This window comes from Tasmannia lanceolata, unplaced genomic scaffold, assembly GCF_043159265.1.
Source record: "Tasmannia lanceolata isolate RefF3 unplaced genomic scaffold, GAP_Taslan_0.1 ptg000003l, whole genome shotgun sequence".
In the NCBI taxonomy this organism is placed as follows: domain Eukaryota; kingdom Viridiplantae; phylum Streptophyta; class Magnoliopsida; order Canellales; family Winteraceae; genus Tasmannia; species Tasmannia lanceolata.
The window spans coordinates 2,718,026-2,741,503 of NW_027518680.1; the positions used below are offsets into that span (position 1 = coordinate 2,718,026).

The 23,478-nt window shown below is 39.5% G+C and overlaps 3 protein-coding genes across 3 annotated transcripts; 1 reads left to right on the top strand and 2 right to left on the bottom strand.

Annotated features, from left to right (window-relative positions):
• Window positions 1-1,908: 1,908 nt before the first annotated feature.
• On the bottom strand, window positions 1,909-8,050 carry LOC143860008 (cytokinin dehydrogenase 5-like). Its single transcript, XM_077370518.1, has 5 exons — window positions 7,320-8,050; window positions 7,002-7,129; window positions 6,146-6,409; window positions 3,237-3,502; window positions 1,909-2,319 (listed from the first exon to the last, which is right to left on the bottom strand). The coding sequence occupies exons 1-5, from the start codon at window positions 7,933-7,935 to the stop codon at window positions 2,010-2,012; spliced, it is 1,584 nt and encodes a 527-aa protein (XP_077226633.1). The 5' UTR covers window positions 7,936-8,050; the 3' UTR covers window positions 1,909-2,009.
• Window positions 8,051-12,497: 4,447 nt separating this feature from the next.
• On the top strand, window positions 12,498-16,110 carry LOC143847574 (tetraspanin-2-like). The gene is made up of 2 exons (XM_077356497.1): window positions 12,498-13,109; window positions 15,648-16,110. The coding sequence occupies exons 1-2, from the start codon at window positions 12,612-12,614 to the stop codon at window positions 15,957-15,959; spliced, it is 810 nt and encodes a 269-aa protein (XP_077212612.1). The 5' UTR covers window positions 12,498-12,611; the 3' UTR covers window positions 15,960-16,110.
• Window positions 16,111-19,658: 3,548 nt separating this feature from the next.
• LOC143860016 (cytidine deaminase 1-like) lies at window positions 19,659-20,890 on the bottom strand. Its single transcript, XM_077370528.1, has one exon. The coding sequence runs from the start codon at window positions 20,743-20,745 to the stop codon at window positions 19,810-19,812; it is 936 nt and encodes a 311-aa protein (XP_077226643.1). The 5' UTR covers window positions 20,746-20,890; the 3' UTR covers window positions 19,659-19,809.
• Window positions 20,891-23,478: the final 2,588 nt, after the last annotated feature.

Here is a 23,478-nt window from a genome sequence, read left to right on the forward strand (position 1 = left end):
GTCGGTTTGGTATCTTTCATGGTCGCAATTTAGTTTCATAAACCTCTCAAAAGAAGCCATATATCACAAATTAGCTAATGCTACAGCTCAACTAATTTAGATATAGGCTTTAGTACACGAGCTTGGCATTCGGATAATGTCAAATATATTGCGAAGCTGGTCCCCTCGGATAACTTCACCCTTTAAAATTATTGAAGTACAACAGGGGCTAACCACAACAGGCTTACAAACAACAATGTCAAATATATTGCGAAGCTGGTCCCCTCGGATAACTTCACCCTTTAAAATTATTGAAGTACAACAGGGGCTAACCACAACAGGCTTACAAACAACAATCAAGACAAACAACAATCAATGAAGGAATAACGATGTATCGTCACATGGTATTTGTTTTACATAAGTTGTCATTAAATGTGAACGACTTATGGGCTCTCTTTCTCTCTCGGATAACCTCACCCTTTAAAATTATTGAAGTACAACAGGGCCTAACCACAACAGGCTTACAAACAACAATCAATACAAACAACAATCAATGAAGGAATAATGATGTATCGATCATCACATGGTATTTGTTGTTTTACATAAGTTGTCATTGAATGTGAACGACTTATGGGCTCTCTTTCTCTCTCTCATGAATGACTTGTATGGTTAGGGGTTGCTCTTTGAATAAAGGGGTCAGTGGAGCTTTCTCATGTCAGTAATGTGGATGACTTAAGTGGTTAGGGGTTGCTTCTTTGACTTACAAGGTTAGTAGAAAGAGAGAGAGACAGAGACAGAGACAGAGAGAGAAATGCTACTCAACAATAACTAAAAAGAGGGACACAAATCAGGAAAAATCGACGTAAAGAAATCCCATAATTTAAGATTTTTTTCTATCCCAAGTGAAATGTAAACACACCCACGGTAGAATACAAACTAAGTACTTTTTAAAAAATTTATGTTTGAAACAACCAATTACTCCTAAAGCTTAAGTTGTTAGAGTTGATGTTATTTAATCATTTATGCTTAAACACTCCCCCTCTTGTATGACTCCTCTTTTTTGGGTTGGTCGTACACGTGGCAATCTTATCCTCTCTTTTGGGCTGGCCATACACGTGGATTTTTAATATCAATGAGTTGTTAGGTTTTGAACCTAGGACCTACCATGGGGAAATAGCTTTGATACCTTGTGAACCAACCAATTACTCCAAAAGCTTAAGTTGTTAGAGTAATTGGATGTTTCACAATATGGTTAGGGGTTGCTTCTTTGACTTTAAGTGGTTCGGCCAAGATGCCTACCTCTACGGACGATAACACAATCTTTCACTATGAGAAAAACAATATATAAGGATTACAATGGATTAACGCAATCCCACAAACCTGCAACCATTTTCTTGCTTTTTAACCAAGATCGTACACAAGATAAGCCGGAGGAAGAACCCAAAGAGAAAACCCCAAGAAAAAACACTCTTCTTCTTCTTCTCTTTCCTTCTCTTTTTCTCACTCCCGACAGCCCACACACTATTTGTGTAGGCTAAGAACATTTATACCTAAGATTTCTAAAAACAGAAGTTAGAAACTCTTTCCGTTTTGCCTTTCCACTGAATCGTGGGAAACAGGGCAACTTTCACAACATTTTTGTTTGTTTATTTCAGTTTTTTATATGGGATTGTCTAGGCAAGTTTGCACACTGGCTCTTCGGGCCCCTCTGTTTCAAGAGAGGATAGCCACCTAATAGCTGAATTTGTCTTATTCATTTCATTCATATGTCGTGACACTTCTAGCCTGGAAAAGATCGAGGGGCCACAAAATTAATTTTGTGAAATTGACAATGCACACTCTATACATAGCGAGCTGATAAATTTGCCCCTAATGGTCCCTTAATTACTACCAGTGAAATCATCGAAACATTCCATAGCTTACTTAAAATAGTTAAGTTCATGCATCATTCATTTCAAACGCATATTTCTATGCCACTCCTTTATATTCTTTCTCTATATTTACTAATCTCATTGTATGGTAGAGTTTAGTTAATTACTTCCTTGCAAAAGCATGGGAGTGAAAATCTTCGGCCCTGGAGACAAGAGTCCTTTTGGATCAAACCTCTTTTTCCTCTCTAGAAATTTGTTCCATTTTGGTCCAAAATGATCTTTCCACTCTGTGTTGGTTTTGTAAGGAGGAAAATGCTGCTTAGCCTTGATCCCAGCATTAAAACAAAAGCTAACTATCTCTTTATTTTGATCCTCAAGGTACTCCCAATCGTTCATAGCTGATCTCAAGAATCCTATCTTGTAGAAAACATCTTCGTCGGCGGTAACGGCCGACATCCTGTCATCCCACCTGCAATACATATTTCTTAAAATTTATGGCCCCTGATTATATAAAATACCACAAAAATTGGTATTTTTGTATCTTCTTAAGCCATTAACTATATCTTCTTTAAATATTAGCTTGCAAATAGTAGTATTTAACTACAAAACCAGTTGCAATTAAAATTATATGCAAATAGTTTTTAGACGTAATCCCTATAAGCCCTCATGGTGCCTTGGGATTGCTGGAATCAAGTATCAGAATAGGCATGTAGCTCAATGGTCGAGGCTTTGTATCTCAACCTTGTGGTCACAGGTTCAATCCAACTTACCTACCTAAAAGGGTATATGAATAGGTGGTTCTACACGTTTTTGGCGTTTGGTTAAAAAAAAAGAACAAAATACGGACAGAATTGACGTTGGGGCAGAATTAAAAGGCTAATGTGCCGAAATTAAATTTTGGCCCGAAGAAGTGGTATTCTAATTTTGTTTGGGGTGCAACTTGGGTCATGTTGGGTTGAGCTATTGCTAAAAAATGAATTTGAATCAATCCGAACCCAACCAATTTTATGGTAAAAGCTCAACCTGAATTAGAAAATTTGACTCGAGTTGCACCCTTAAATTCCACCCCTATCGGTATGCAATGTTTATTAGAATTTTACTGAATTAACTTTTATTTTAATTTTTTCCATTCCGTTTATAGGATAATCAAAATCGGATGCCAATTTCGATTCCTGATTCCAACAATCCAGACGCAGCCTTAAGCCCTTTTCGTTTCAGATTGTGGCAGCCAGTTGTGAGCTCCCCATCCGATTATTGGCTCAAAATTTACAAGTTGAAACGAAAAGCTCACAATCGGATGGGGAGCTCACAATCTGAAACGAAAAGCTCCTTAGAGTTTTCTGATGACTTCTCCATTATTAGGTATATTAAGTCATATAAACTTACTTGTTTCGGTTCAAGGGGTAGAAGAGAATTGGTCGCATCGTCAAGTTTCCCTTGAGGATTTTCTTGAAAACTACTTCATTAAAGTCTGAAATTCTAGATTTGGGTATAAAGATATTCATCCATGGATGGGGAACATCCCAAAGGCCCTTGCGGCGAAGCTTTAGCTCTCCATTGTGTACTCGATTGAGGAAACCTACATACGAGACGTCGTCCGTGAAAGCAAACCCAGGAATGAAGCTTAATTCTTCGAGCAGCAACTCAACTTCCTGTAAAATTGCTAAAATTTTACTCAAATGACTCTTCAATACCTTCCAATTTTATTTACTGGGTAGTCTAATGCAAATTATCCTTACAAATATTAAGGCATTACAACTAAAGAATATAATGAAAATTACACTAAGGAAAGGTTTGAAATAGAGAAAGCGATACCGTATCAAAACTAGTGTTTTGATTATCATCCCCTTTTACAGTTTTTCTTAATGGCTCCTAATAGTTCAATCGTAAACTTCTGAAAATGTACTACTAAATAATCATATTCAAATAATAATAATAATAATAATAACAGTAATAATGGATTTGCTAAGCAATTTCACAAAATGCCATTCGGCTGCTCAGTTTTTAAGGAGAGCACAGCCACCTGAGATGAAAAACAAATGAATAAGAGAAAATCTGCTCTTAGGGGGTTGTGCTGACCTGAATAAGTGAGTCGTCCAATGGCATTTTGCAAAATTACCTAGCAAATCCCTAATAATAATAATAATATATCTTGCATATACACACACATACATTTACGGGGGTATGCTAGATTCACAGGCGCCCTTGCAAATAAAGGGGCAAAGGGTGCCCCCATTGGTCAAATCCCTTGCAAATTTTCTATGCCATCTCAAATGGGATTTGACCAATAGAGACGCCCTTTGCCACCCCCATTTTGTTTCTTTTTTTTTAATTTATTGAAAATAGCTGCACTTCCACCCTCTTTTGTTTGGCTTTTCCTTCAAATAAAGTCATTTTAAGAAAGAGACGAACAAAAGAGTGGAAATGTTGGAAAAGAGGGTAAAAATATCATTTCACATATGGTATGTCGCATGTCAGACCAACCACCTCAAATAAAGTCATTTTAAGAAAGAGACAAACAAAAGAGTGGAAATGCTGGAAAAGAGGGTAAAAATATCATTTCACATATGGTATGTCGCATGTCAGACCAACCACCTCATGAATGATGACAAAATCTGCTGAAAAGTGAGCCTGCCACCTCGGGAATGATGACAAAATCTACTAAAAATAAAGCCTGCCACCTCGAGAATGATGATAAAATCTGCTGAAAAGTGAAGCCTGCCAGCTCGTGAATGATGACAAAATCTGCTGAAAAGTGAGCCTGGCACCTCATGAATGATGACAAAATTTGCTGAAAATTGAGCCTCTGTGGCCGGTCTGACATGCGACAGACTGCAAAATGCCTGCGATGGTCTCTAGCAAATCCTTTCGCAGAAGGCATTTCAAAGATAGTTTGACGAATGTCAGACCAGCCACCTAGCGAATGATGACAAAATATGCTGAAAAGTGAGTGTGCCCCTTATGAATAATGACAAAATATGCTGAAAAGTGTTAGAGAATTTTCAAAATGCAAAGTAGTATTTGAAAATTAAAATGTTTTTACAAGATTTTAATTTTAAATATAAAAAGAATTTTAAGACAGGGCCGGTCGACCGGGGTTTCCCGAGCGACCACGGATTGGTTACTGGAAACGTAATTGATTTCCAGGGAGGTGTCGGAGGTGGACTACGGAAGACCGGTCGACCGCGGTTCTTTGGATCTTAAAAAAAAAAATAGACAGGCGCATGCCAGCGTGCGACCGCGGTAGCTCGGTCAACTACGGCTGTTCGAAAAACTATCCGTTGGGAGAAATTAGACATGACTTTTCACTTCCGTTTTTCATCATTTTTTCATGTCTTTTGCTTCCCAAGAGTCATGGATGTTTTTCAAACACAAAGGACACTTTGTGGGTGATCCAAGACACTTAAATCACCAAGAGTTGTGATCAAATGGTCATTATTCAAACCAATCAAAGGGATGTTTTTAAGAGACGTGCCTTTTAGTGAAAAGACATCAAGGATTCTATAAACGAAGCAAAAACCTGTCTTTTAAATAATGAGAAAAAACAGTTATCGCTGTAGTTTTTCCTCTCTCTAGGAATCTCTCTCTCTCTCTCTCTCACTTGTATTTTCATGATAGTTTTGTTCATAAAACAGTGTACTAAAATCTGTTTTCTGCAGAAATAGTTTTAGTAAGTTTCTCTAAGGTTTGAAGTTCTAAAAAAAGTGTTTTTGGTTTGATTTTGTTTGTGCAAAGCATCATCAAACATTTGTAGAATTGTTTTACAAGGCTTCACTGAATCTTGGAGGCAATTCTCAAATCCCCTTTGCACACAATTGTTGGGGGCGAATATTGTCTTAAGGAAAGCGATTACGCGCCTTGAAGCTTATCTTCTTCTTTCTCATATCCTTGACTGAAGGACATTACCACCAACAAAAAGTGAGCGAGCCACCGTGATGACAAAATATGCTGAAAAGTGTGCCGCCACCTCGTGAATGATGACAAGATCTGCTAAAAGTGAGCCTGCCACCTTATGAATGATCACGAAATCTGCTGAAAAGTGAGCTTCTGTGGCTGGTCTGACATGCGACAAACAATTTGTGAAATGCCTTCTACGATGGTCCTAACAAATCCCTAATATTATTATTATTATTATTATAGGAAGCCCTATACTTATTTTATTACTTTTAATCAGTTATTACAATTCCCAATGAGCTAAATAGGTTTTAAATAAAGAGAGAAGGTGTATCTACTGCCCAAAGGAAGGAATTAGAGGCGGGTGTACATATCAATACTATTGAAGAAATATCAAATACCTGATCAACAATAGGTGCTGTGACATTGTCGTAGTACTTTGCGACTTCTAAATGATAAATCAAGTGATGTTTGTCTAAAAGAGAACGTATTTTCCCTTTGGCCTTCTTTGAGCTAGAAAATATCCAATTATTTATGTCATTCTCATCTCTCAAAATAGTCCCTTCCAGATAATCAAATCCTTCCCCATTATTCAAGGATATGAGATATTCCTGATCTCTCGTGTAAGCCGAAAAGTCTGTGTACAGCAAACGGGTCCACTTCACCTGCCATTCGATTCCATGCATTAATTCAACATCTATATATATGTAGCTGAATTTATGCATAGCTATATCATTAAGTTCATATTTAATGGGGGGTAATAATATGAGATGCACTTATGTAATGAGACGCATTTTTTTTATTGGTTAATGAGATGCATTTATTGACAAAAGAGAAATGATTTTTTTTTTTTGGTCACGGTTTTAAATTTCGACCGAAATCCAAAATTTCAGTCCCGAATTTCCGATTTCGGTGAGGACAGAAACCGAAACGTACCGAAACCGAAATCCCCGAAATTTACCAAATTTCATTCAAAATTTCAGAATTTTCGGACATTGGTCAAATTTGTGATAAAATAATATATTTTTTATTCGGTTAAAGAATTTCGAACGAAATTGCCGAAATTTCGTCCCTACAAAACCGTCGTTTCTTGCGTAAGTAACAAATTTCACTCGAAATTTAGGGATTTCGGCTAAAATTCCAGTTTTGGATAAGACCAAAATTTTAGCCGAAACCGAAATTTAAAACCATGATTTTTGTAATGACAATCCACACTCAATCAGCTAATTTTTTTAATCTTTCTTTACAGTTCATTACCCTTTGTGGAGCTGGCTGGAGGGCAATTCTTGCTCTAGTGATAATACCAAACTGGCCAAAACCACCAAGAACAGCATAGAATAGCTCTGGCTTGTGGTGTTTGGAGCATGTCACAATCTTTCCTTTTCCTGTTACAGTACATGGATGAATTCAATGTCACTAAAACTGTAAATCCACTAAGAAAAAAAAAAAGATTATTCGATGTTAATGGTGGGATTTTTGTGCCATAGGAGATCCAAAGTAATGCCTATCAAATGAACGGTAAGGATCAATAAATGTTTGAGACTCGCATTATAGATGAAGGGATGAAATTTATACCGGTTACAACATCCATTTCGTAGACATTGCTTATCAGAGGTCCATGACGAAAGGTTTGACCACCAATTCCAGCATGAGAGAGTATACCACCAACGGTTAGGTACAAGTAGTCGGGCCAAGATGCGGGTGCAAGCCCATATCTAAGGGTGGCCTTTTGTACATCAATCCAGAGCTGCTCTCCACCCACATCAGCGTAAAAATCGGGTGGGCTAGAAGAAACATTGATTCGGATTTCATGGTTATGTTTTAAGGATCCCATCTCTATAACAACGCCGTTGTGAGCCATTGCCTGGCCGTGAGTAGAGTGACCATTACCCCTTGCGGCGATGGAGAATGGACGAGAAGAAGAGAAAGAGGATTTTACGAGGGTGATGATGTCCTGGACTGATGATGGGTAGAGAACAGCTGCTGGGAGGACATGGGTGAACCCACCGTAGTCGGTTGAGGCCATGGTCATGGCATTCTGATCGACCCGGAGCCTCGCTGCTAGGTCAAGCCCCAGCAACTCTTGTGGCAACATGGTGGTCCATGGCATTTGCTGCCCTATTGTTGTGATCAAAGGGGTTATGACAAAGGTAGAAATGAAGAAGGATGACAAGGAACATCTCCTACCCATTGTAGAGAGAAAGAGAGAGGGAGAAAGAGAGATAGGCCGGGTTATTTATAGAGAAGGTGGTATCTTTCTGATCGAGGGAAATCTTTCTGGTTCTGAAACGATTTTTGGGCATTTATTTTTAGCTTTTTCAAAGATAAGCATGATGACAATGCATGTCTTATTTCTAAACGGGGAAATCTATTCCCTCTTCTTTCTTGCCACCTGCTTGTAGTGCAGAAGGGTAGTCAGGACAGGTAAGTCTCCATTAAAGAAGATAGGCCCATGCAAGCCTAGAAAGTTTGAATCGACATAGTTAGCAAAACGTGATTCGCCAAAAAAACGGGATGGCAAAAATTCGAGTTTAATACGGTACTGGTTCAAAAAACCATAGTAAAAAAAAAAGGGAAACACAAGAAAATGAGTTTAGAATTTTATCATTTACAAAATATGGTGGGGGTAAAATTAGATAGTTGGCCCCAAAAAACGTGTTTAAGATGTTTAAAACGCATTTTAAACATGTTTAAAACGTTTGCCTAAAAAACAGAGTTTTATTGGTTGTAAAAGTTTTAAACGGCACCCATGCCAATAAAATGGAGTTTTGCTAACTATGGTCACATATCAGACAACGGTTAAGATAATTATAGACACCCCATTTTCCAAGTTCGGACTAACAATAGGTCGCAGTGAGGATGCTTCCAATGAGGAGTCCGGAATGCTTTGGTACTCCGGAGTCCGGATAAATTGATTGTCTGTCTTTTGTAGAAGAGAAAAGTGAAAGAATTCCCATACTACTCTCTGGCCTAGAAACTTACCCAAACTTAGCTCAGCATCTGCTAACTCCAGAACACATATACATACTCCTCTCATAAACCAGCAAATACCCAAAACTACTTCAACTTGCATTACGCTGGTATTACTTACAATCAAAAATTGTTGCCAAAATCGTAGCCTTTGAGCCTTACGATCGTAACATCTAGATTGCAATTCTAAATTTAAAAAAAAATTCCCACAAAATATACACGGAATTCTCTCCACTTTTGGTGCCTATAAAAATGTTTTCAGAGATTCTTCTTCTCTCAAAACATTTTTTAGCTATAAGACAAAATCAAAGAGCGTTAGTGGTCCTTATTTCAATGTCTTCCCACTTATCTCACACAATGTTTTATATGGTGTAAACCCCTATTATTTTTCAAAAGTATTGTACGGATTTCACCATAGGCTGATCCAAACCGTCCATTTGATGGGCCAAAACATAAATAGGTTGTGCCCAAAGATCATTTCCATAGATCGAAGAACTTCATATATTGGAACCACTATAGAGTGAAGGGATGGGATCATATTTTTGAAATGATTTTTCGGGCACAACGTATTTACATTGGGGCACATCAAATGGACGATTTGGATCAGCCTATGGTGTAAGCCGTACAATACTTTTTTGAAAAATACTGGACAATACGAGCTTACACCATATAAAAGCTCCAATTATACATACATGCATGTATGGGAGAATAGCAAATTAATTGAATTTATGCATTGTCTGATTAATATGAAGATCACTCAGTATTGAATTCAAAGATATTCGTGGGTCCCACATGGGATGTGTATAATCAAGATCGTTGATCCATTGGGCCATCGTGAAAATACATACATCCATAAGGTTATTGCACTGCAACATATCCGGGGTGGGACACATGAGGCCGAAAATTTCAGGATATATGGCTTACACCCTATAAAAACTCCCGGCAAAAATTCCCACTTCCTAAAAAATAGGTAAAATCCTAATTGAGTCCAATAATTGGTTTTGGACTCATAATCAATTGCAATAATCTTATACGAACAGGGCCTTAAACTTACTAAAATCATGACTTTAGCAAAATCATTAAAATAGAAGAAACTCATCCTATTACATCTCTAAGGAAATCTCCTTGCTCGATTGACCCACCGAATTCAACGAGTTCATAAGGGAAAAATTGACATGATCGGAAGGGTATATTTCAACAACCCGTCCATTGCACGGATCATCCCACTAAATATAGGGCAGTGATAAATCGACTCCCCTAATGGATAAATCGACTCCCCATCTGTCTATCTCTCTCCTCTTTCTCTCTCTAACCTAGAGGAGAGAGAAAGACACAGGGGGGAAAATGGCCTTTGTGAATCACCACCTTCGCCATCTTTTGCTATTATCCTATCTTATGCTAAGAGAGAGGGAAAATAAAGTAGTGGAAGTTCTCGGGAATAGGCTAAATGGAAAGGTAAACTTGGCCCACCATTTACACACTGTTTTAATGGGGTGGGGCCCACTATCTCCACCCAAACCCATGCATCCATACTGCTCAGCATTTACACCTCGTGTTTCGATGGGTGCATGGAGGGCCACCATTTTACACCCATAGTTGGGGCCACCATTTCCACCAAAGCCCATTCATAGTGTGGGGACCACCATTTTACACCTCATATTTTGATGGATGGGTTCCACCATCTCCACCTAAACCTGACCTCATGTTTCGTTGAAGTGGGGCCCACAATTCTTTTCTCATGTTATGCATGGCCCACGAATGGTAGTATCATTATAAACTAGGGCATTCTAATCCACCTTAAATACATAGATGTTGTGGAATTTCATTTTTTTCATGTGCAAAATAGACACCTAATTAGAGTACACTTTTTCAAAACAAGGTTATGAAAGGCTTCTCTTAAGAAACCTTTCATGGTAAGGTGTTAACGTTTTGCAAAGCAGGGTTTGATTTTAGCGTTTTGATTAGGAGTTGAGGAATAGAGTTCTACCGAAAGGGAGTTTTGAAGGTTTTGCAAGGATGATTTGTCGGGTAATTTATTTGGGAGCAATAAAGAAGAGAAAAGGCATTCATGGAGAAACATGTGTGGATTTCTCAACGTCTAAGTCCATTTTTTTTCTTTTGCTAAAAGAAATTCCATCGGTTGTTTGTGCACCTTGTCCCCTCTTCAACTTCAATATCTCTACTCGGTACACCCCTGTCCATTGTCCCCTCTTCATTTGTCACAGGTTGATTACTAGCATGGTTTAAAATTTCGGTTTCGGTACCGGTTTTGGACCTTGAAAATTTGAAATTTCGGTCGAAATCTGGTACAAAACCCGAAATTATTATTTTATTCAATATTAAATTTTGGCCGAAATTACCGAAATTTCGGTGAAATATTAAATTAATATTAAAAAAACAGATTTTTTGAGAAAAATTTCTGAAAAACCGAAATTTCGACCGAAATTCCTAAATTTCGGCTGAAATAAATGACCGTTTCGGTTTTAGGTGATTTCGCCGTCGAAATTTAAAACCATGCTTACTAGTACCCTATTGAACATGGAGGCAAACTATTTTTTTTAGGAGAGTGATAAATCGACTCCCCAAATTGATAAATCGACTCCCATGTATCTTTCTCTCTCCTCTAGGTTAGGGAGAGAAAGAGGATAGAGATAGACACGATTTATCACTGCCCTTTTTTTATTGTTCACTTTCCTTTCGCATGGAGGCAAACTAATTTTTTTATTAAATTTGTCAGTCTCAAATTAGACATTTCATATCAAGCAAACCGTTAAATTTTGTCGTTGATCATCTAAAACATACGGTCTGATTAGGGTAATCAGTAAATTGATTGTCTCTAAACATCCTATTAGAGTACCAATGAGTCAATCGGCTAGGGGACGAACAATCGATCAAATTGTGACCTTATGATGAAATCAAAGCTAAATTACATAGAGATGTGAAATGAATGTTAATTTATGATTAACCCCCATGAAACTCCCTCTCGTTAGAATCTCTATCAAACCTTTAAAAACTCTGCTCTTATTAATCATACACAATGAGAATCATGGTTGGACCATATATATGCTACTTTTCATATTCCATGTTGGGATTTAAGGGAAAACAAAATTCTAGCAATTAGCCTAGGTGCTGTTGGGATTTAAGGGAAAAAAAATTTCTTGAAAATTTTTTAATAGAAAGTTGTTTTCCGGTGTTTGGTAAATCATTTTTCATTTTTTTTTTTTTCAGAAATTTACTTTTCCATATTTCTCAGAGAAAAGTGCAAACCGAACCAGGAATTTATTGTCCCTGTTCCATTAAGAAGGGTAGATGATTTTTTCGCCCCACTGTAGGATAATACACCCCCCTTTTAACGTGAACTGTTGGCCTGTGTGGTGGTCTGACTTGCCAAATCATCGACACAGGGGGTGTATTATCCTACAGTGGGGGGGGGGGGGGGCGAAAAATAATCAAAAGACTAAAAAAGAATGAGACTCGCGGCTGCAGCACATAATGCTAGCCATCTTCTTACAGACAGCTGAGATTAACCGATATGCGGTTCTCAACACACGATCACCATACACGTGTCTTACAAATAGGGTACACACTAATTCTGTATAACCGCGTGCCACCTAAACCAAATCCTTCTAGACCTCATCTCAACCGCTCTCTTATTTTTATCTGCCAGGAAAACGGGAATTCGTTTTGTGAAAAAAAAACTAGCACCATTCATTGGAGCCACGTCAACTAAAAGAGAACTCAAAACCTCAAAAGAGAATAATTACATCTTGAAAAGTTCAAATCAACAGTCAGATCACTCCCGTTTTATTTTCCAAACGGAATCCCGTTTCCAAACTGTTTTCCTTTTCTATTTTCTAAACGCGGATTGAGATCCCCTTTCTCTCACTTTCACTAACCATGGCGGTGAGCAACAGCATAACAGCGATCGTGAATTTCCTCGCCTTACTCTGCTCGATTCCGATCATCGGTGCCGGAATTTGGCTTGCCGGAAAACAGGACAACGAGTGTGTTCATCTTCTCCGGTGGCCGGTAATTCTCCTCGGAATTCTTCTCCTCCTTGTCTCTCTCGCGGGCTTTGTCGGAGCCTTTTGGAATCGACAGGGTCTGCTCATAATTTACCTCTTCTCTATGGCCGTTCTCATTGTTCTGCTCTTGGCTCTTCTGATCTTTGCTTTTGTTGTTACTCGATCGGACGGTTCTTATTCCGTGGCTGGAAGAGTGTATAGAGAATACCGGCTTGAGGGTTTTTCGTCTTGGCTGAGAAATTATGTTGGAAAGGCGGGGAATTGGGCTAGGATCCGAAACTGTCTTGTGGAGTCCGATACTTGTGAGAAGCTCAGTAGGGATTTTCTTACTCCGGACCAGTTTTTCCGGGCCGATATTTCTCCTCTGCAGGTAAGGCACAGCGTGCGTTTTGTCCTTTTTTCTTCACTTTAATCAAATCGCCTTGTTTTTTAACTGAATTACTCTTGTGCCATTGAAAATAGTGGAAACTGACGTGGGAATGACGTACCCGACAAGGAAATTACTAATACTTTTGAATCAAAGGGTATTTGCAATTTTGCACTAGGAGTAGTCTTAGGGCTGGCAACGGGCGGGTCGGGTCGGATGTTGGGGTCGCCTACCCCTTTCTCTCTGCGAGGAATTTTCCCCCTCGCCTTCCCCTCCCCACTGCGGGGATCATGGGGAATCCCCCTCCCCTCCCCACGGGGAATCCCCTCCCCTTCCTTTCCCCGCCCTGCATCCTTCGGGACAGTCACTTTACTTTGTTAAATATTAGGTTTAAAACTAAAGATTTGCTAGGGACAATCACTTCAGGCATGTTGCGGCTTGGCTGTTGCATGTGAGAGTAGCCACACAACTCACACAGGCTAAAATTTTGTCTTATTCATTTTATTAACCTGGGGACAAAGGTGGTTGCTCTCAGATTCATTTAATTGATCAATAGTCCCTAGCAGATCCCTAATTCCCAATCCCACTTGCCAAAATGTTTTGTACGTGCCACACCATAGGAAGATCCAAACCGTCCATTTGATGGGCACACAATACTACCATAGGCATAGGATGATCCAAACCTTCCACTTGATGGGCACATTGTAGGATGATCCAAACTGTCCATTTGATGGGCCACAACGTAAATAGGTTGTGGCCCAAAAATCATTTCCATAGGATAATCCCAACCCTCTGATCTATAGAGGAATTGCATATTATGGTACCTTCTATAGATCGGAGGGTTGCAATCATCCTATGGAAATGATTTTTGGGCTGCAATCTATTTACATTGTGGCCCAACAAATGGATGGTTTGGATATCTATGATGTGGCCTGTAAAGTACTTTTAAATTATAGCCTATCAAATGGACGGTTTGAATCATCCTATGGCGTAGCCCAAACATTACTTTTTGAAAAAATAATGTACTATACGAGCGCACACCATATAACATCTCATCACTTATCAGAGAGATGTTGCCTTTATTTGGGGGAGGAAGATTTTCGAATAATTTAATGTTGCCTTACAGTGATGGTTCGATGGAGAGATTTTAGGGATTTCTAAAGGTAATATACTAATATAATGAGGGACAATGCCCAATGAATTATGGGTAAAAGAAAACATAAAAAATTATTTCAGAGACAAAACTGTACTAATGGAAATTATGAAAATTTTGGGAGAATCTTGTAAATATGTTTCGATCCAAGCGGTTTCTAGTAGTTTTCCAAAAAAAAAAAAAAAAACTTAAAAAAATACAAGAAAAAAATGGCATTAATGAGGGCAGGGCGGGGCGGGGCCAACTCCATCCCCTTCTCCTCCCCTTCCCCGCACCGGGGAATTTTTTAAATCCCCTTCTCCTTCCCTGCTCAAATCTAGGGGTGTCAATGGATCCAGACGGTATCGGACCATCCGAATCTGAACTTTAATGAACGGGATATAAGCATACCAAGAGGGTCCATGGGCATATCTCGGATTCCCAATCATACGATCCGAAAATTTTCGGATCGGATCCGGACATGCTTCAAAAGTCCTTAGGGACAGTCACGATCCGAAATCATCTTACAAAAATACCCTCAAAAGTCAAAATCATTATAACATCAATGTTAATAAGTGGGTGTATTCTCATCAAAATAGCTCAAATCTTTCTAATAGTTTTCGGTTTCCAACTTTCCATCATTATTGAACTTACGAAATCTCCTCTTTCCTTTTCGAAATAAATCTCCTCTTCCTTCCTGTGCAAGTAACCCTTCCTCATTGTCCGAACAAACATCACATCTCATCTTCCTTTCGGTAACCCTAACCCAGCCATTCCAATGACATCAACACATTAACTCGCTACCCATTGCCCTCACCCTCGCCATTGCTGCAACCTTGCCTTCCCACTTTCCCCGAGCAGGAAGCACAAAAAACTCTAACTGATGCATTGGGTGAGTCCCACCATCTTACCTCATGTTTTCCGCGGGGGGAGGGGGTTTTAATTGGGTAGGGGCCATGATCTCCACCTGAGCCCATATGTAAGGTGGAGCCACCATTTTCCTTCAATCAAAACATGTTGTTAGCATCAAGGTTATTTGGCCTTTATGCGAGCCTTTTTGTGCTGAGGTAATTTTCTTTTCACATATAAGGACATTTTGGTCTTTTTCTATGTACGAAAAAAAAATCTATGATGGGTATTTGTTAATAAATTGATGGCATGACTCCATTTGCAGAATTCACTCAAACATGATAATCTATTTGTAAATTGTCAAACTAAAACACTGTTTATTTTTTATTTTTTTTGCAAATAAAGCAAATTGGAGGGCTTCTTTTGCAAAAATCTCCCTTAAACCTTTTTTCTCAACTTTTAGCAACCGTAGGTTTGCGGAGCTGCTAAAGAATACCCCTTGTTTTTGATAAAAACACCCCTTGGACTGATTTTGCACTTCTTCCCCCTTGGTTTTTCAGTCGGGTTGTTGTAAGCCTCCAACGGCATGCGGGTACGGGTATGTAAACCCAACGGTGTGGACAAACCCGGTGAACCCAGGTGCGGACCCGGACTGTTATGCGTGGAACAACGATCCGAGCCAGCTGTGCTATGGGTGCACCTCATGCAAGGCTGGGTTATTGGGGAATCTGAGGAAGGAATGGAGGAGGGCCAACATTATTCTAATCGTGGCTCTCGTGGTCCTCATCTGGGTCTACTTAATTGGTTGTAGTGCTTTCAAGAATGCACAGACCGAAGATCTCTTCCGTCGCTATAAGCAAGGGTATGTCTAGAAACAACTCTCTTAATTAACATTTTTGTCTTTGCTTTCTTTCTGTTTGTGTTTTCTTTTCTTTTCTATCTCCTTTTTGTAATCTCTGTAAATCTTCCCGTTGTAATTTTCCTTTTATATGTATAATAAAGTTGGGATTGGGGGTTGGAATATCTTCTGTGTAAATGTTTCGGATTTGCATTATTGCATTCCCAGCCAAGTGGAATTCTAGGTAGAAGTAGCTGTAAAAATGTAAGAAGAAATACATAAAATTCAATCTCCTTTATATTTTGTATGCATTTTAAAGTCCAAATTGGTTTAACTTAGTTTGACCCAAGACTCAAAGGCAAACTTTTAAATTTTAAGACTGGTAAAACCAAGGAATCATAGGACCAAAGTACTAGGTGCACATGATCCATATAAGGATTCTACTCTAAACCATGAGCAACACGATAAGCAACACCGAGATTTTAGTGGTCCTCATAGTTCGTGCTCCACTCTTCTTGGGTGCAGAAAATTCTGTCCATTCCTTTAGGGGGTGTACCCTTTCCAACTAACTTGCCCTAGCTCCGAGATGTTGATATAAGGCCTACAATAAGATAGTGTAAAGGATATAAAAAAAATTCTAGTAGCTTTAAGAGTTCCGCAAGAGAAGAGTTAAACAAGTGATTAACTTAGTAGGGTTTAACTTTAAGGACCAAGACTACTATTTTTTAATTAAATACTTTTCTTATTTGGTTTGTCCTACTTCACTGTTTATCCTATTTCACTACTTACAGTATCAAAGTCTACCAATCGAGTAGATAAAAACCCTCTATACTTACAATGTTCGTTGGATTATTTTCAATAAAATGACTTTTACTAAAACTTGTGTGTTTGATGGAGTCTATAGATTTTAATCTTCATTATTTACGAGTTCGATTAGTGATTTGATTGAGACTTAATCTTAGGCTCTAACTAACTTCTTACTTGTACGGCTTAGAATGTTGGGCCACCAAGAAGCAGCATGTGCATAAGATGAGTGTAGAGGAGATGCGAGTGCTTAGATGGATGTTCGGCCACACAAGGTTAGATCGAATTAAAAATGAAGATATCCGTAAAAGGTGAGGGTGGCACCACTTGAGGAGAAGATGAGAGAGCACTGCTTAAGATGGTTCGGGTATCCAATATAGGCCTTTGGATGCTCCAGTGAGAATAAGTGACTCAAAAGCAAATAGTCCCACATCGGATAAAGTGAAGTGGATGGGGATGGGTTATAAGGGAATGGGCACCCTCCCTCTAATTGCTAGCTTTTAGGGGTGAGTTCTACCCAGTTAAATTCCCTACAAATGGTATCAGAGCTCAGGGCGTGGTAACCCCGGTTTGCCTCCAAGGGTGGGAATGTCCCTTTGGGAAGATCTCGAAAACCTTGGTGTAGTCTCTCGTGGTTCCCACGTTGCCTCCGCGTGGAGGGGGGATTGTTGGGGTTCCACGTAAAAGCAAAATAGTCCCGCATCGGTAAAGTGAGATGGATGGGGATGGGTTATAAGAGAATGAGCAGCCTCCCCCTAACCCCTAACTTTTAGGGGTGAGTTCTACCCGGTTGAATTCCCAACAAATGGTATCAGAGCTCAGGCGTGGTAACTCCGGCTTGCCTCCGAGGGCGGGAATGTCCCTCAGGGAAGATCTCGAAAACCCTGGTGTAGTATCTCGTGGTTCCCACGTTGCCGTCGCGTGGAGGGGGGAGATTGCCCACGTTGCTTCCGCGTGGAGGGGAAGATTGTTGGGGTTCCACGCAAAAGCAAATAGTCCCACATCGGATAAAGTGAAGTGGACGGGGATGGGTTATAAGGGAATGGGCACCCTCCCTCTAATAGCTAGCTTTTAGGGGTGAGTTCTACCCGATTAAATTCCCTACAGTATCCAACGTAGGCCTTTGGATGCTCTAGTGAGAAGAATTGACTCGTGCCAAGTTGATGGAGTAAAAAGAGGCAGGGGCAGACCGAAAATAACTTGGGTAATAACAGTGAGGAAAGACTTCAGGGTTAGGAACATAACAGAGAACATGACCTTGAATAGGAGAGAATGGAAGAAATGATCCATGTAGACGAACCCAACTAGTGTTAGGATTATACTTAGTCAATTTGAGCCGGGTAGACCCTCTCAGTTTCGTCATGAAATTTTTCTAAAGGATTCATTAGCCGACCCCAACTAGTTTGGGACAAAGGCTTAGTTGAGTTGAGTTGAGTTGAGTGGTTTAGAGTTAACTAATCAATGAGCTGGAGTTATAGAGGTAACTTTTTATGTCCCTAAATTAGTTGTAAATTTAAAGAATGGTTTAATAAATTGAATCAAAGATACATGTTGAGTTTGGCTTGACCAATTGAATCCCAGAGATAATCTTGCCCAAATCCTTGGTACAATTGGGAGGCTCCAACTATCTTAAAGAAGTAGCTTCAACAAATCACATTAATCATTGTGCAAGTTTTGTTTCTAAAAGACTTAACAAGTACTATAATCTCATTCCCTTTCCTAATGCTGATGTTGAGATGGCATGTTTGTTGTTCCTCACAATTCTAGCAATCAGCCCTGTTATGCATTTATTCATCCACGATGCCTAGTACTAGGGCCGCCATACAAGTGCTCGACACTTTTTCCTCATCGGCAACTCCATGCTAAGAATGTACTCAGCAACGTTTCAACTCACCCATTGCCCTGGAATGTATATCCATACCAATGACCTTGAGATGATTGACTGCTCGGTTTCCCTGCTTTTGTCTACAACATCAGCCATCTTGTAACAGGGCTGATGGCTGAGGGAGGAGGAGAAGAAGAAACTTAGAAATATGAGGAATCGGATTATTTTTAATTTCTATCATTAATAAGGAAAAATGTATAATTAGAGTGCAGTAATAAAAGGAGGGAGTGTGGCTTTCAGCCATCTTGTAAGATTAATATTGCGTGATGAAATCAGAAGCTCATGAATCAAGAAACTAAATGAAAGAAGAGATCAGGCATAAATACCTCTGTTTCACAAACTTGGTATGATTCCGATCCTCTACAATACAAAGAACAATCTAGGCGGTCTTTAACTCTCTCCACTTCCTTATGTGTATTCCAATGGGAAGAAAAGACAGCCTTATTTGTGAGAGCAGAGACCAATCCCGTATTTATAACAACTTCAAAGGAAAGTCTAGGGTCCACCCATTATCGACTCTTGCTCCTCAAATAAGCCCACTAACATTATTTGGCATACAACATGCTCACACATATTATTAACCCATTACCATACCCCTTCTAATGTGAACACATGTGGCTATAGTGTTCACAGCTCAAAAACTAACTGATCAACAGTTCAGTTTTTAGAAAAGCCAAAACATGTGATATGCAAGTCCACAAAAATTCTTACAATCTTCCCCATTTTCACAAGAGATGAATAGAACCAAGCTGCCTTTTTAATAAACTCAGATTAGAAAAATGGGTAGAGTCCCTATTTCAATTGATCATGGCCTTGTTCTTCAACCATGAGGTGGGAGGTTCAATCCCAACTCATCATTAGCTTCACTTACAGTATTAATAGTGACAGCAGAATTTCTAATGATCTAATAATTGCCTCTGTAATAGATTAGCCCTTAAACAATCCAAGTTTATTAGAACCCTAAAAAACAATACCCATTAATCTAATCCAACAAGTAAAACATAGCAAAAACCTCAAAACAAAGAAAATAGATTCTACAGTAGATTTTATTTTTTTAATCAGTGATTCTACATTAGATATATTGAAATGAAGGAAAAGATTCAAAGACCATGTTTTTATTATCAACAATCTTATAAACTTTATTTCTTCTAATGTTTCCAATCCATCAATATCACCTCCTTTTCCATCTATTTATCTAACACTCCTCTTTCGTGGGGCAACGAAACACAATAAAATCACAACCAGGCGAGATAGACTCCAACAAGAGCCGTGCCGTGCTCTCCTGGCCCACCACCGCTGCTTCCTTCTCAACCAACACCGCCCCCACGATCTGATCGTACGATCCCCCACCTGCCACGTAAGCCACAAGCGCAGCTTGTAGTGGGCCCAGGCTAGGGTTATACGCCGCAGATTCGGCATAAGACCCAGAAAAAATCCTACCCCTCGAATCTACTATCGACACCCCCGAAGGACACCCACTATACGGGGCGTGGGCCCGATTCGCGGCCTCTAAAGCGGCCCTCTTCAGCTCTTCGAAAGAACCGGCACCAAACCCGTTACAACAATGCCGGTTCTTATCGGTTTCGGCGAGAAACAAACCGTAATGATGCGGTTCGAGGAGGAGAGGTACGTCCTTGTCTAGGAGATCGTCCGGACCGAACCGGTGAGGGAGGAAATGAGAGAGCGGGCTGAAGGCGAGTTCACCGAGTTGACTCGTTTGACTCGGGTTTTGGTTCTCTTCGGATGTGATGCGGATCTTGATTTCGGATCCTCCCCGGATCTCTTGAAGGAACTGTCTGCAATGGCCGCAAGGGGCCGATGAGACCGCGATGTATTCGATTCGGGCCGACCCGTTTAGGCCTGCGTTGGTTATTAGGAACTGTTCTGCGTGGACCGAATGGTTGAGAGGAAGGCCCGGGAACTCGAGGTTTACGCCGAAGAAGATCCTGCCGTCGGATCCTAATCCGACGGCACCCACTTGGTAATTTGAAATTGGGGGTCTTGCTAGCATTTTTGCCGATTTCACTAGTGAGGGGAGGAGCTCAAGCACCGACACGCCCGATTCCCTAGCCATCGACTCAACCTCGTCCGATTCCATCACGAATTGACTCGCCCGACTCGCCTTTGCCATTTCTTTGGTTCTCTCTTTGTAAGATTTGGGTTGGTTTTTTTTTTGGGGGGGCTTTCCCTGGGCTTTTAATGGTGTGAGGAACTTGCCTTCCTTGCAACTCGGGAAGGAAGATGGCTTGGAACGGTAATATTTATATTTAATTGCAACAGATGGGTCAAAGCCATGTGGATGGGATTCTGGGTTGAATGCAGCCAAATTAAAGGATCATTTTTTCTATTTTCTTATGCCCTTTTTACTTGTCTGGATTCTCTTTTTCTTACCTTTTCTTCCTTGTATAGAACAACCCTAGGTTTGTACATGTGGTCAGTTTGGTGTAACGACAAGAAAATTTCAGGCTCAAGTAGGGTTACAATTTTCCCAAAAAACAGGGAAAAAATTAACTTGGAAAATGGGTTTTCCATGTAAAAATTTTCTCACGGCTAGAGGGCTAAATTTTTGTGGAAAAATGGGTTTTCCAGGTAACTCATTTTCAATGAAAGATTATTTTATAAATCAAATTTTTTTTATTTTTTTTCTAATTTTCTTGGAAATTTTTTAACTAACTAGACTATGGAATTCCTCCCATATTTTATCTCTTTCATCCAAACAGACAGAATCATGTCCATTTGATGAAGGAATATTAGAGATGTCTGTATGCCTTGCTTTACTTAGTAACATGATGGGCAAGTTTTAACATGCCATATATGCTTTCCAACCCATATGATGGCATTGGATTCGCACTTTCCGTGAAGGGATTGAATACCTTTTTACAGGGGTTGCTTGTGACTTTGTGAGTTATGACTTGGTTTCATTTCCTAATCAGGCTTCTCTTGTATATGCTTCATGGCCTAAAAAATTGCAGTGATTGGGCAATCATACTTTTCTAAACGAGGGCCTACAAATAATGCCAGCAACAATAGGGTCTAAGCAACAGTAAGAAAATAGAAAATTAAAGGAATGAAAAATGTGGTTGGTTGACTTGGATCCAATAGGGGCACCCTAGGAGCTGGGTTTTTGAAAGGGTGCCCTTTAGCAGTTTAGCTTAGGAGACTGGTATCTTCATGACCATGTTTTCATAAGGGGACGAATAACCTTATTTTACACTTTTCTAATCGGCTGCTGAGAGCTTTTTGAGAATTGTAATTGCTTTTAACAGCTGGTTAAAAAGTGTGTGAGGTTATTCGTACCATTATCAAAAAAGTTCTCATCATCAAAACATGGTAGGTCAAATACCAGTAGCAAACACAATTATTTTCCTGAATAACTTTGTTTTCTAGGAAAGAGACACGAAAGGAGGTAGAATGCACGTTACTATTTGTAAAAGACAACAAAAGTAGTTGAAATACCATTTCCTTATATAAGGACCAATTACCAATGGGGGACAAACATTAGGCAAAATTATCAACAGACCCATGCTTTTCAAAAATTATCAACGGGGGACAAAAGAGGTCTTGTCAGTAAAAGCTGGACAAAAAATACCCTTTGGCATATACAACACGTTTTGACTTTGAAAGGGGGTTTTCAAGTCTCTACGATTGGGGTTATCAGGTATCAAAATGGGATTACCAATTTCAGAATGGGCTTATCAAGTCCCTGAAAATTGGCCGAGGGTACTAGAGTTTTGGAATGGGGTTTTCAAGTATTTGGGATTGGGGTTATCTAGTATCAAAATGGGCTTATCAAGTGCTTGAAAATTGGCCGAGAGTTCTGGAGTTTTGGAAGAGGGTTTTCAAGTCTCTAGGAATGGGGTTATCTAGTATAAAAAATGGGGTTACTAATTTCCGAATGGGGTGATCAAGTCCTTAAAAATTGGCCAAGGATACTAGAGTTTGGAAGGGGGTTTTCAAGTCTCTGGGATTGGGGTTATCTAATATAAAAAATGGGATTACCAATTTCTGAATGGGCTTATCAAGTCCTTGAAAATTGGCCGAGGGTACTGGAGTTTTGGAATGGGGTTTTCAAATCTCTAGGATTGGGGTTATCAAGTATCAAAATGGGGTTACCAATTTCCGAATGGGCATATCAAGTCCCTAAAAATTGGCCGAGGGCACTAGAGTTTTGGAAAGGGGTTTTCAAGTATTTGGGATTGGGATTGGGATCTAGTATCAAAATGGGGTTACCAATTTACGAATGGGCTTATCAAGTCCCTTAAAATTGCCCAAGGGTACTGGAGTTTTGGAAGGGGGTTTTCACGTCTCTAGAGTTAGGGTTATCCAGTATCAAAATGGGGTTACCAAATTCCGAATGGGCTTATCAAGTGCCTTATGAACATGTTTTTACTTCATGTTTTTTTTCACTCGTTCATTTTCACGTTTTTTTTCTTTCTACCGTACGATTCATCTTCCTCATCCTCCATTGAAAGGGAGAAGGAGAAATACAAAACCCTAAAACAAATGAAAAACAAAACCTAGATATAGAGAGAGATGGGAATGAACTCACGTTTCAAGTTTTCGAGCTTTCCCTCCTCCAATGGTGGCTAAAATGATGAAGAAGATGACTGGTAGGGCAAAAAAAACAAGTTGAAAATGGAAAAGTGAAAAAAAAAAAAGAGGGAAAGAAGAGAGAAGAGGGAAAAGTGGAAAAGCAAAACTTGTTGCTTAAGAAAAGGGCATTTTCATCCAGCTTTTAATGACAAGACATATTTTGTCCCCCATTGGTTAATTTCTGAAAAGCCTGGGTCCAGTTGATAATTTTGCCTAATTTTTGTCCCCCTTTGGTAATTGATCCTATAGATAAAGGGAATGTTATCCACAC